We start from the raw sequence: 14,956 nt of genomic DNA, 5'->3' as shown, positions 1-14,956 counted from the left end.
CTATTATGGAGATAGTTTTAAACAAAAGCATGTTTCTCTGATCCTGCCCTTTAATATATACAACTGAGATATAAGAAAAATAGCTGCAATTAAAGAAGAGTTGTCAAATTTTCATAGTTCAGAGCTGTAAATCTCCCCTTGTACGTAGTAGTAACAGAACATATACAGAGGGGAATATAAGTATTTGACACACTGCCGATTTTTTTCCACCTATAAAGAATGGAGAGGTCTGTCAGTTTTATCCTAGGTACACTTTACCTCTGAGAGACAGAATCTAAAAATAAAAAACAGAAAATCACATTGTATGATTTTTAAATAATTCAATTGCATTTTATGGCATGAAATAAGTATTTGATCACCTTCCGAGAAGCAAGAATTCAGGTTGTCATAGACCTGTTAGTTTTTCTTTAAGAAGCCTCCTACTCTGCACTCATTACCTGTATTAATTGCACCTGTTTGAACTCGTTACTAGTGTTGAGCATTCCGATACTGCAAATATCGGGTATCGGCCGATATTTGCTGTATCGGAATTCCGATACCGAGTTCAGACCCTGGGAACCATTCTGATATTTTGTGTCCCATTGATATGCATTGGTATCGGGTATCGGTATCGGCGATATCCGATATTTTTTGGATATCGGCCGATCCAATCCGATACCGATACCTTTGCATATCGGAAGGTATCGCTCAACACTACTCGTTACCTGTATTAAAGGCACTGTCCACACACTCAATCAATCAAACTCCAACCTCCATTATGGCCAGGACCAAAGAACTGTCAAAGGACACCAAGGACAAAATTGTAGACCTGTACATGGCTGGGATGGGCTACAGGACAATAAGCAAGCAGCTTGGTGAGAAGGCAACAACTGTTGGCACAATTATTAGAAAATGGAAGAAACACAAGATGACTGTCAATCTTCCTCGGTCTGGGGCTCTATGCAAGATCTCATCTCATGGGATAAGGATGATTCTGAGAAAGGTCAGGAATCATCCCAGAACTACAATGGAGGACCTGGCCAATGACCTGAAGAGACCTGGGACCACAGCCTCAAACATTATCATTAGTAACACACTGCGCCGTCATGGATTAAAATCCTGCAGGGCATGCCAGGTCCCCCTGCTCATGCCAGCACATGTCCAGGACCATTTGAAGCTCACCAGTGACCATCTGGATGATCCAGAGAAGTCTTGGGAGAAGGTCATGTGGTCAGATCAACTCCACACGCAATGCTTGGTGGAAGAATAAGGATGAGTGCAACCCCAAGAACACCGTCTCAACTGTGAAGCATAATAATTTGGGGGCTGTGTTTCTGCAAAGAGGACAGAACGACTGCATCATATTGAATAAAGAATGGATGGGGTCATGTATCGGAAGATTTGGGCCAACTACCTTCTTCTCTCAGTAAGAGCATTGAAGATGGGTCTTTGCTGAGTCTTCCAGTATGACAATGACTCAAAACACACAGCCAGGGAAACCAAGGAGTGACTCCATAAGAGCATTCCAAGATCCTGGAGTGGCCTAGCCAGTCTCCAGACCTGAACCCAATAGAAAATTTTTGGAGACAGCTGAAACTTAATGTTGCCCAGTGACAGCCCCAAAACCTAACAGATCTGGAGAAGATCTGTATGGAGGAGGGGGCCAAAATCCCTGCTGCAGTGTGTGCAAACTTGGTCAAGAACTACAGGAAACATCTGACCTCTGTAATTGCAAATAGAGGTTTCTGTACCAAATATTAAGTTCTGTTTTTCTATTGTATCAAATACTAATTTCATGCAATTAAATGCTAATTAATTATGTAAAAATCATACAGTGTGATTTGCTGGATTTTTTTTAGATTTTGTCTCTCACAGGTGAAGTGTACCTACGATAAAAATTACAGACCTCTCCATTCTTTGTAGGCGGGAAAACTCGCAAAATCGGCAGTGTATCAAATACTTATTTTACCCATTGTATCATAGCAAGACGGATGACATCTCCAGTTGGAGCTGTCATAAAGTCATATTTACTGGAAAAAAAATTATATATACACACACACCCTTAATTTTCGGCAAATTTTAATATCGACTTAAATTTCTTATGAAACAAATTTGATATGCATTATTATCAAGCTGCAGTTTACATCACAACCACTGGTGGCCACACATAGACTCATATGGCATAAACATCTCCCAACAGAGTATCACCAAACGTTATTTTGAGAGTGTGTTACATTGCACTATTGATATCAAGGTACGTCAAACCAAGATAAAAAATAGGAATGTTTACAGTGACATAACTGTCTCAGTTTGTGGGGTTTTGGGTTTGGGGGTTAGTTAACACTATAATAGTAACATTTGTATTCTCGAAAAGGCAAAGACTTTAGATAACTAGGCAAACTCTCTTTGTTAGATGTTCTCACTAAAATAATCATGCAAATAACCAAGCCTTAAACTGTAAGTAAGGTCTTAAATACTGTAGTTAAACCAAATCAAAGATCCCATATTTTACTATTATTATTTAAAGGGATCCTGTCATCAGGTCAAAAGTGGCCAGTTTTTGCTCTTAATTTATTCCCGTTGCTCCCCTGAGTATTCCGTTTTTTTTTTAAATTTTCCATACAGTTCCCGAAATATGAGCCTTTATATTTAGTTTTAATTTTTATGGTCTTTACCAAAGGGGTGCGGCTCACGTGGTAATTATGCAGAGTAGCCAAAAGACACACACCCTGTGAGCCACACCCCTCAGTGGGAATAAAATAAGCAAAAACTGTCTATTTTTAATCTGGTGAGAGATCCTCTATAATATACAGCAAGTTGTACTCGAAGTGTCGGAATCTTTCCAGAAAAGTCTAATTTATAGACTGTTTCGCTCTTCCAAAGACTCAACAATGCAATGCAAAATGATTTGATAAAAAAGGAAAAAGACAAACAAAACAGGAGATTCCACATCGTTCTTCATCAATTACGATACCCTAGGACTCACCAATGGTGTACCCTCTCTTCAGCTCCCCTCTTCTTGGGTGGCGTTTTTGAGTATTTGCAGTATTGTGCTCCTCTTCAGAGATAGTCTTACTAACCAGTGGTGGTTTACTTGCTTGTGGTGGTGTATCAGTAAGAGGATTATATCCTGGGGAGGCAATGTCCACCGACTGGGACTTTCTTTTCAACCTGTTGAAACATAAGTTTGTTTGCATATTAATTAGATCATCGTACAAATATATAATACTATTATTTTGGGGAACTGGATGTTAAAATGAGTAAAGACTAAAACAACATACAAAAAGATGGAATGGCCACTGATCTTTTAATAATCTTTGCACAAACCAAATACAGTACAACCAAATAAAAGAAACTTTGTAATATCTATTTTTGTCAGAGAAATTTCCTTTCTCCATTTATGAAGGAGGAGAAGAGTGAAAAGAACTGAATGGAGAGTGACACAGATGCCTGCTAATGTTTACTAGTAAGTGTTTATTTCCCCCAAGAGCTGGATGCACAGCTACACCGCTCAATACTACTGTATTCCTCCATACATACTGCTTGTAAACCTCTGCTATGTAGAGACAAGAGAGCAGGACTGCCTCATGCATGTGTGTACTGTGCAGAGGAGGCATCATAGAGCCTCCTCTGCACAGTACACACATGCATGAGGCTAGTCTCCATTGAGTAGCCCACGGACAACTGATTAGAGCCTGCAAATGGGAAAAATAGTGAAAAATGCAGGATACAAATCATAAAATGGCCTTTTTTTAAGGATATTCTGAAATCATTGGCAGGAGGGGTTTGGTTCCTTTGTTATCAATCTGGTACAGTAGAGCGGCAATAAGAATGTCTCTCTCTTTGGAGGACCAGTCTTGTCCTGCATTACACAGGAAGCCCAATGATTTTAGTTCACACTGTGTAATAATTCATTTCACCCTTAGAGGTGCTGTCGAGAAAATGAACACTTATTTCCAGGTTTCTCCACAGATAACACCTGGTTGCGGAAAAATGCTAATGACAAATTTAGGTGGTAAATTGGTATATGTTGGGTATATAGAAGGTGGTAAATTTAGGTATATATTAAAAAATTACATGAATGGAAAAGGAATACTAGTGAAAAGCCATTGACAGTAAAGTTGGTAGGTGTGTAACCCAAGGAATCATAGGACTGCATAGCATAACTGAGACCCCCACCCTAGTAAGACCTTTACGAAATCTATTACTTTTTATTTAGTTAAAGGGTAAAACAAGCTATCCCCTATCTTTATGCTCTGGGATAACTTGGTGATCGCTAGGGGTCTGACTGTTGAGTCCCCCAGGGATCCCAAGAATGGGGCCCTAGAACCGTCTTGAATGAAGGTAGAGGAGCATTCTCTACCTCTGCTCCATCTATTGTCTAAAAGATTGCAGGAGAAAGTCAACGAGCCCCTTGATATGAGTTATATAAAGAAAAAAAATGAAAATGTAAGTTGTCCTGAGCCTGCATTTCTCGGCACAAGTGCTGCCCTTCTCCTGTGCTTCGTTCCATGCGGCTCCATCAATATTACCTCGTTAATTCTATTTTCAAGTGTGCGTATTCTCAGAGGAGAGGTGATGTGTAGCCTCCTGTTTCCCAGCAGATGAGAGGCAGCATCTGGCTGCTGACAAAATGTATAATATTAATTTTGGAAGCTTGTCTCCGGAAATGTGATTAATTTGATTCCATTTTGCCAATATGGCATCATAATTGAGCATGACCATAATACGAGGAGCGGACCTCTGTTTGGAGGTCAGGTCTCTTATTAGGTGATTTCAGCTGAACACTTAGCTGGAGGCTTCGTCTCATCACCAGATTGCATGCCGCATTTTACATCGCAGGTCTCAGGATACATAAATACCCGTAGCGGAGATTGTGTAAATGTGTTGCAGATGTTCTGGTTGCACATACTGCACATGACATGCACATGGCACGTGACTGCACATACTGACCGCTTGTAAATAAAGACTGACAAGACCGCAAGAGAATCAGCATCAGGGGAAAGATTAGAAAATGTATTTTATTTTGTTATTATTGCAGCATTTTTTTTTACATAAACTTGGCTAACCCCTTTAAATGGAATCTGTCAGTAGGATTGCTCCTCCTAAGCAGTCTATATGGGCACAAAGGTCATAGGAAGTTGAATAATATGATAATTTTTAAATTCGTTTATTGGCATCAAAATAGTAATGTTACAAACATTTACATCCAAGGATGTCAGGTATAACATGTATTACATACAAAGTGCGTATTATTAAACTTGACATAAATGCAGCTGTCATCCATAGCCAAAGGTACATTGTGGTTATTGAAGCTGTTAGATCAATTGTAACACATGAAATTATGTGAGTAGAGAAAACCAAAAAGAAAAGAAAAAGGAAAAACCCAAAACAATTGAGTTAGAGCTGTAACTACGCTAACAACTAGCTCGCCGCCGCACTTCACAATCGACCCCCACGCAACACCCCCACTCCATAACAAATCTATAGAGTAAGATGGGAAGAGTTCCACCTACCCCAGATTTTTTCAAATTTGCCCGGGCACCCTCTGTTCTGATATAACGTGCGTTCATATGGAATGACTGAGTTAACCAGTTCAATCCAAGTTCCCCTAGTGGGACCTGTACTCCCCATCCACCGTAAGGCCAGTACCTTCCGTGCCATAAATAGCGTCTCACGTAAAAATATATCAATGTAGTGATCCCAAGTCTCCTCCTCCCACACTCCAAATATACAAACTAATGGGTCAAGGGGAACTGGAATTGATAGTAATGATGCAAGTAATGATGTCACCTCCTTCCAGTATTGAAGAACAACAGGACAACTCCATATCATGTGAATGAAGTCTGCATCTAAGGAGTGACAACGCAAACACTCCGATGTTTGAAAACGGCCCATTTTAAAGAGCCGTATCGGAGTTAGATACGATTGATGTATTATGTATAGTTGAGTCATCCTGTTGTTAACCGAAGGGGAAACTTTAATTGGAGATTCAAGAATGTCTTCCCATTCCTCCCCTTGCATATTAGAAAGAAGTCCCTCCCATTTCCCCCTAACCGAGTCAACAGTGGACGCATCTCCCGAGGATAGCATATAAGTATATAGGGAGGAGATAAGACCCTGGGGACCTTGCGATTTAAGAATTCCTATCAGGGGTAGAGAGGATATAGCACGACCTGCGCCTGTCTGTCTCATGTATGATTGTATGGCTGACCTTAGCTGTAAATATCGAAAGAACTGGGGTCTCTGTATACCATGTTTGATTTGCAATTGTTCAAAAGACATGAAGACCCCCCCATCATACAAATCACCCAATGAGGAGACACCATGCCCGATCCAAAAGTCAGTGGATGGATGATTCAACAAAGTTGAGAAATAGCCATTGTTCCATAGGGGCATCTCAGCCACAACATCCGTGAATCTCACAATTTTTTTAATTTGCCTCCAAACCGACCTCGCCATACGAAGCAAAGGAAGCATACGAGGGATATTAATTTTCTCCAATTCTAAAAAATTCAATGGACAGTCTGTTTGAGTCGTGTGAAGAAGATGACTTTCAGAGTTAGGAAGACGATTATTGGGCATCCATTTATTAAGAGCTTTAACCTGACCAGCCAAATAATATAGATAAAAATCTGGCAACGCCGCCCCACCCCCCCCCTTTGGTCTCTGCAGCGTAGATAGTCTAAGTTTGGACCTAGATTTCCCCCATATGAAAGAAGTAATTTGGGAATTCAAATTTGTAAAGAAGGATTTAGGAATTAAAACAGCACTATGTTGTAGACAGTAACTGAGCTTGGGGAGCAGTATCATCTTAATTAAGTTGATGCGGCCTGCTACAGACAACGGAAGTTTGCTCCAAGTTGTAAATTTAAGTTTAACTAATTCTGACAGCGGGAGTATGTTAAGTTGTAGATCGGATCTACTACCCTGAGAGATGTATATGCCCAAGTATTTAAAATTGGATACAATAGGGAGGGAGGAGAGAGTCCCCAGATCGGGCGACGGGGTGTGGGCGAGAGGCATCAACGCTGATTTGTCCCAGTTTATATATAGGCCCGAATGTCTGCTAAATTTATCTATAGTGTCTATTACCCGCGGTAGTGTTACCTCCACCTCATCCATAAATATCACCATATCGTCAGCATATAAGCCAATAGTGTCCACCCGATTAGCTATATTTATACCTTTAATATCAACAGAGGACCGTATGCGTATCGCCAAGGCCTCTATCGCAAGGGCGAAGAGGGCCGGGGATAGAGGGCACCCCTGACGGGTCCCTCTATATAAGAAGAAAGATTTAGAGATGGAGCCGTTAACAATTATGCGAGCCTTGGGTTTCATATATAGCAGACCCACCCACTTCAAAAATTTTTCCCCGAAGCCATATTTTTCCAAACATGCCGAAAGGAAGGGCCATTCAAGGGAGTCAAAGGCCTTGGCCGCATCCAGCGATGCCAATGCCCAGGAGTTATCTGGTACCAATGAACTATACTGGACTACTGACTGTACCCGTCTAATGTTGATAGAGGTATTTTTCCCCGGCATAAAACCTGTTTGGTCTGGGTGTATAAGGTCGAGTATAATCGAATTTAACCTTGTAGCCAGAATTTTAGTAAAAATTTTATAATCTACGTTTACTAGTGAGATAGGTCGGTATGATCCACATTCCAATGAGTCTTTCCCTTCCTTTTTAAGTAAAATAATATTTGCCTCATAGAATGTGTCCGGCATAGAACCCCTCTCACACATCCCCCGAAACACCTTCAACAGAAGCGGTGCCAGAATATCGTGATACTTCCTGTAAAATTCAATGGGAAACCCATCTGGACCAGGGGCCTTCCCAGAGGCCATATCCGTCAAAGCATTTTCAACCTCCTCCAAAGTAAACTCCGCGTCCATAAAGGCTCGCTGAGCTGGGGTCAATAGGGGAAATGTTACATCTGATAAATAATTCAGGTTCTCAGGGATATCAAAGTCACATTTAGATGTGTATAGCGACTCATAATAATCCTGAAAGCAACGAAGTATCTCCTCATTTGAGGACACTAATGACCCATCAGTTGTTCGAATCTGTAGTATAGTGTTGGAGACATTATGTTGGCGCACCAAGAAGGCCAGAAATTTGCTAGCCTGATTTCCCAGTTCAAAATAGGATTGACGAGTAAAAAATAGTTTACGTTTAGATTTAGTGTCTTTATGCTGAACATATAGCCTCTGGGATGTTAGCCATGCAAGTCTATTACTATTAGTTGGGTCAGATATATACGCAGATTCCGAGTCTTTAAGTCGCCGCTCCACCTCTTCATCCTCCTGCGAGGTCATCCTTTTTACATAGGATATTGTAGAGGATAGACACCCCCTTAGATATGCCTTAAGGGCATCCCAAAATATGTTGGTATTCTGAGGTTCAGCGTGGGATAAAATGAAACCCTTCAGTTGGTCTACGGTTCTGTCACTGGAATCTATCAATTTGAGCCAAAATGGATTCAATTTCCATACCATGCCGCTATTTGACTGCCCAAATTTGAGTTTAAGAACAACCGGGCTATGGTCAGATATTCCTCTATTGCCATGCTCAATGCTATCCACCCATGATGCCAACCCCTCAGATCCAAATATGTAATCTAAGCGGGAAAGGGATTGTCTAGTAGACGAATGGCAGGTGTAGCCTTTTTCCCCTGGGTGGCGCGCTCTCCATAGATCCATCCAACCACTACCCTCCATGAATGAAGCTAATTGGGATGTAGTCTGAGAGAGGGGCTCCCCCACCACATCATCGCCCAACCTCAGCCTATCCAAACAGTTATCCATGACCAGATTAAAATCCCCCATGCATATGACATTCGCATCCGGGAAGCCTAAGGCAAAGCTCATCGCCATCCGAAGTATTGATAAATTAGCTGGTGGAGGGTTATAAATACTTAATATAACATATTCACGAGAGTTAATCAGCGCATTCACGAATACAAATCGACCTTCAGGATCTCTCATGGCCCTCCTCATCTCCCATCTAACGTCTCTGTGAATTAACAGAGAGACCCCCCTTGAGTAACTGGTGTGAAATGAATGTATGGACCATTGCACCCATGGTTTCTGTACACATCGGGCCGTGTCTCTGGTCAAATGTGTCTCGACTAGTGCTACAATATGTGGGTGGTAACGCTTAATCTGCGAGAAAACCTTAATCTTTTTCCGGGGAGACTTGATACCACGCACATTCCAGGTCATATAGATTATTTCAGACCCCATACTCACTCATTACCACATGGTAAGCAATAATTGTCCAGGCAGAGTTTAGGGATAACACATAGAGGCCAAGAGATCCGGCGGCGGGGAGCTTACCTACAAAACAGATAGAACAAACATAGAAATAAAAACAAACCAAAAACCATACAATGTAGGAGCGTAATCCCATGCTCCTGTTATCAGATGAAATTGGGGATACCCTCGCTAAGTTAAGCGTTCGGTATTGTTGGTGAGTTAGGCACCCACAGGGAAAGCTTCATTATATAATCATGCACCCAAATGTATTAGGATGTCTTTATATTGGACCCTCCACGGACCCGCAACCACTCAGCCGCCTCCTCTGGATCAGTAAAAAATATAGAGGAACCTTCATGAACGACTCGCAAGCGGGCAGGATAAAGCATGGAATACACGACGTTCCGATCTCTGAGTTGTTTCTTAATTTCCAGGAAGCGTGCCCGCTGCTTCTGAAGCTCCATGGAGAAGTCTGGAAAGATCGAAATTGTGGCGTTGTGAAACTTGATAGGGCTCTTTTGCCGTGCCAGGCGTAGAATGGCATCTCTATCCTTACAATTAAGAATGCGTGCCAGGAAAGGTCTCGGAGGGGCTCCAGGGGGGAGGGGCTTCGTGGGAACTCTATGGGCCCTTTCCACAGAAAAGGTTGAGGAGAATTCACCTTCCAAAGAAGTTTTAAGCCAGTTCTCCAGAAATTCTTCAGGCCGTTGACCCTCTGAACGTTCCGGTAGACCAATAATACGAATATTGTTCCGACGTAGCCTGTTCTCCAAGTCATCCGCCTTTTGTTTCCAGGCATTAATTGAACCCGCCACCTTTGTCAGTTTAGTCTCCATGGGTATGATAGTGTCTTCTATCTGCGATACTCTTGTTTCCAGCTCCTTAATACGTCCTCCCATGGTCTGCATATCTAGTCTCAGACGGCCCACCTCAGTATGCACATCTTCTATCTTTTCAGTCAAAGAGGACCTGGTCAAGGAGATGGCCTGCATAAGTTGCTCAGAGGCTTGTTTAAGAGTTAACTCCTCCTGTTCCCCCTCCTCATGACTATCAGAAGATCGACCTTTACGCTGTATCTGCGCGGGGGTATTTCTGAGGGTCCGCCCACCATCCAAATGGTCCTCTCTGGCAAATTTTTTCAATTTTTCAGCCGTTGCTGATCCTTTGGAGTGCTGCATCTTTAATAGAGAGAGGCAGCAGAGTAGTCGAGATTGTGGTCTGGAGTGGTGCCAAGTACCAGTCACAAGTGGTCAGTAGAGCCGGCAAGAATTATTTATGTAGTGCTATGAGGCACCCACAGGCATATATAGAATGTTTATAGTTACAAGTGCAGCAACTCTCAGAACTCAGCAAAGTCTGTAAATCTGGGGGCCAAGACCGCAGCAGCGGCAGAGGCAGCAGGGGGAGGGGTGCCAAACCCTCCAAATCACATGCACTGGCAGTATAGGTGTCTTTAAATAAGGGAACGTGGGGCCCAATTTTCCAGGGCTCACACCGTTCGTTCCCTGATGTATTACAGGATTTGAGTTCACCCTCCAGACAGCGCTGCAGATATGTGCACAGCGTCACGTCCCCTCTCACTGGAGCGCGCGCTTTGTACTGACCGCCACCACTCCGGCACCGCCGTCCGCAGCTCCCCAATCCCAGCGCACCCGGTTCAATCACCGACCTCGCAGTCTCTCAGAGGCCTCCAAGGCTCAGGGGGAAAGTCCCGGGAATAATAAGAGCCGGCGCTGCACTGTTTCTCTTCTCAGCGCGCTCACAAGATGGCCGCCGTCACACACCAGGCTCCTGCTCCGGCTGGCTCCGCCGGGTCTCCGCTCTCCTCCAGACCCCGCCGCACCCTTCACGGCAGCCTCGCACCTTCCAGGACCCAGGGGGGGCCACAAAAATGAATAGTCCGGGATATACAGGGGATTTGAGCAGCAGGATAGTGTCAGGATTATGGGAGCTCTCCCAGGGCACGTCTTCTTTCTCCAGCTACATAGCCACGCCATATAATATGATAATTTGATATCTGCGATTCAATGTCTTGAGAAAGCCATGTTTTTCTTAATATGTAAATGAGCTGTTAAGATCTATGGGCGGGACATAGATCTCCCTGAGAATCTGCCTCCAGGGCTTATTGTAAATGAAAGGAGGTGTTACCAGTGTGAGACGTATAATGACTGACACTTTAAGATAAAAAAAAGCCTAAAATGCAATCTTTTACAAAAAAGAAAGGTGTAGAAAAAGAAGATTAATTAGGGCCAGAGTGCCTGCCTGTTTCCCAAGCTCAAGTATTCAGTGCTGTAAGATGTATTGTGAGTGGCAAGAAGCTCATGAATATGTGCGTAATGGACCTCAACCGGTCCCTGAATGCAAACAAGAGTTTCCATATTCACTTCAATTCCAATGTTTGTGGCAAAATCATAATATGTTGTATTCATACTTGTGTGTTGGGATGTCACACTGCGTGATGGGCTGTAGGAGTGGCGTCCTAATACTATGCGAGGGGTTGTTGGGACATCTTACTTGTGTGTGGAACCATTATACCATACGAGGGGCTATGGGAACATTATACTGTGTGAGGGGCTGTAGAGATATCATACTTGTGTGTGGGGACAGCAGATTTGTGTTAGGGACTGTGGGGACATTGTACTTTTGTGTGGCAACACAATACTGTGTGAGGAGCTGTGGGGACATCTAACTGTGCGAGGGTCTGTGAGGATATCATACTTGTGTGTTGGGACATCACACTGCGTGATGGGATGAAGGACCATTATACTTGTGAGTGGCGCCCTAATACTATGTGAGGGGTTGTGGGGACATCATATACTTGTGTGGTAGCCATAATACTGTGTGAGGGGCTGTGAGGACATCATACTGATAGAGGAACTCTCAGGATGTCATACCTGTGTGTTATATTGGCTGTGGGGCTATAATACTTGTATTGGGGGGCATAATACTGTATTAGCGGCTGTGGGGACATTATATTTGTGGGGAGGTTATTTTTGGGGAGGCTGTGGGAACATAATACTATGTGAGGGGCTATTGAGACATCATATTTGTTTGAGGAACTGTTGGGACATTATACTTGTGTGGGCCCACAATACTGTGTGAGAGGCTGTGGGGACAGCATACTGTTTGAGGGGCAGTCAGGACATTACACTTGTGTGGGACCATAATAATATGTGAGGTCCTGTGGGAACATTATATTTGTGTGTGGAGCTGTGGGGTCATCATACGTGTGTGTTGAAAGATCATACTCCCATATTTCATAATTCATGTTCTACCGTTACAGTGCGCAGTTTTGTGTTTGAATGTATATGAGTTGGAGACACTAGGTATGCAACTGTTCAGACCTATTTATGTTTGGATGTGACGGTCAGTCTTTTGTTATTTATATGCCTTAACCTTCTGACTGAGCACTCCACCTCCATAGAGATATAGACTTCAGTCTAAGAGAGGATTCACATTAGGTTCCCATAGAGATTTAGACTTCAATCTAAGAGAGGATTGGCATTAGGTCCTGGTAACAAGAATTGCCATATCGTGGCTGCCGGGTATACATGAATTGGCAAATTTATGCACTAAGCGTTTTCGATTTTTCATATTTCTAGTGCAGTTATGCAATTCATTTTTCATATTTCATGTTTTAGAGTTACAGTGTGCCGCTTTTTGTTTGAAAAATCATACCCTGTTAAGTGCTGTGGAGACATCATTCTGTGTGTGGGGGTTGTGCGGGTATCATACTGTGTGAGGGGCTGTGAGAAAGCCATACTTATGTGTTGGGACATCATACTGTGTGGGAGGGACTCTTGATCAAGGGACATATATACTTATTAAAGCAAAACTGTTAGCATGATTTTGCTAAGTAAACTACAGACACTGTCAGCTTGTCGCTGTTATACAGATTAAAATGATACCTGGGTTGGTGAAATCCGTCTTGTGGTTGTTGTTTAATCTGTATTTGCAGTTTTCAGTTAATGAGATTCTCATTCTTCATTGTAATCAGTATAATGGCGCCAACCTAACACTGTCTGTAGGTTACTGTGCACAATCCTGCTGACAGGTTCCCTTAGGTATACTTAAGGCTGAATAACAGGAGCAGCATGATTATAAATGTTATAAAAAGCAGTAAATTATATGGTTTTTATTAGCTGCTAAAGGTAAGAATACAGGTTACAATAAGCTCTATCGAAACATGTATTAACAGTAGCTGCTGCCCAACATACGATACTTAATTCTGCTCAATATTAAGTGATTAAAAACTAAAATAATAATAAGTAGCATTAAGTTCGGACGGTACGTTCGGACCCCCACAAGTGTCAGATTTTCTCATGTGGCCCCTTTGGAACATTGCCCAACCCTGATCTGATGTCATCAGCTACACTATCAGTTTCCTAAGATTTCATTGAATTCTTCCAAAAAAGACCATGATGGAGGCATATTTTATAACGGCTCTCAATGAAGAAAAACAAGCAATTAATTGCGGTAGGAAGGATTTTTCTTATTCCCTTGTGAATATTATCTCCAGATTTATAAAGTATTTTCTTACTGGTGCATCATTCATGATTCTTCTCCTTCCGCTAATGCATTTTCCTCCAGACCTCTAACGTGACTGGTAATATCTAGCGGAGCATTTGTAAGGCAGGAGAATTAAAAGACGACATTATTCAAAATGGCAGGAGCCTGAGACGATTTATGGAGGTTCTGAAAAGCAAGATTTATGCTACTCTTTGACTTTTATGGAGAGGAATGTGATTAAAGGCTGTTTCTGGGCGATAAATAAATGTTAGGGGATGCATCTTACTCCCCTTGCATTTTTCAGACCACAACTATTGATACCTATCTGAGAGGTGGATTGCTCTCAGGATTTATTTTTTCAATGACTCAAAGGATTCTGAGAAAAACCTTTATGAAATCCATCTTATTTTTCTTAGTATAGTCAGATTTTTTTAAACCAAATAATAATACAAATTAGTTAAATAAATAGAAATAAAAAATAAAAGGATTAGAAACAAAAGGGTAAAAGGAAAAAAAAAAATACAAAGGGATTGTATAATTTTTCTAGAATTAGAAAAGAAAGATAATTAATATTATTTATATATATATATATATATATATATATATATATATATATATATATATGTATATATATACAGTATATACACAGCTCTGGCAAAAATTAAGAGACCACTGCAAAATGTTCAGGTTGTCTGATTTTTCTCTCTATAGGTATATTTTTGATATTTTTGAGTAAAATGTAAATTGTTCTTTTATTCTATAATATTCTGACACCATGTCTACAAATTTCCAAGCAATGGTTTTAGTAATTTTTTTCTGACAAACAAAAATGGTCAAACCCCCCCCCCCCCCAGTGCTTTCATACCTCAAATAATGCAAAGAAAACAAGTTCATAATCATTTAGAAACAACAATATTAATGTTTTAACTCAGGAAGAGTTCAGAAATCAATATTTTATGGAATAACCATGATTTTTAATCACAGCTTTCATGCGTCTTGGCATGCTTTCCACCAGTCTTTCACACTGCTTCTGGAGCAAAAATGTGATCAGTTCTTCTTTGTATGATGGCTTGTGATTATCCATCATCCTCTTGATTACATTCCAGAGGTTTTCAATGGGGTTCCGGTCTGGAGATTGAGCTGCCCATGACAGGGTTTTGATGTGGTGGTCTCTTAATTTTTGCCAGCGCTGTGTATATATATA

At 41.7% G+C, this 14,956-nt stretch overlaps 1 protein-coding gene across 2 annotated transcripts in view; it reads right to left on the bottom strand.

The window, feature by feature from the left end:
• Positions 1–14,956, bottom strand: part of OXR1 (oxidation resistance 1) — a 578,729-nt gene that overhangs the window by 227,209 nt on the left and 336,564 nt on the right. For both annotated transcript variants that reach the window (XM_077271063.1, XM_077271064.1), the window contains exon 3: positions 2,966–3,150. In XM_077271063.1, the coding sequence (XP_077127178.1) occupies positions 2,966–3,150 (185 nt within the window). The remainder of the gene's footprint in view (positions 1–2,965; positions 3,151–14,956) is intronic.

The sequence above is a fragment of the Ranitomeya variabilis genome, chromosome 6, assembly GCF_051348905.1.
Source record: "Ranitomeya variabilis isolate aRanVar5 chromosome 6, aRanVar5.hap1, whole genome shotgun sequence".
NCBI lineage: Eukaryota > Metazoa > Chordata > Amphibia > Anura > Dendrobatidae > Ranitomeya > Ranitomeya variabilis.
The sequence above is the reverse complement of the archived record's forward strand: the minus strand, read 5'-3'. Positions and strand labels throughout refer to the sequence as shown.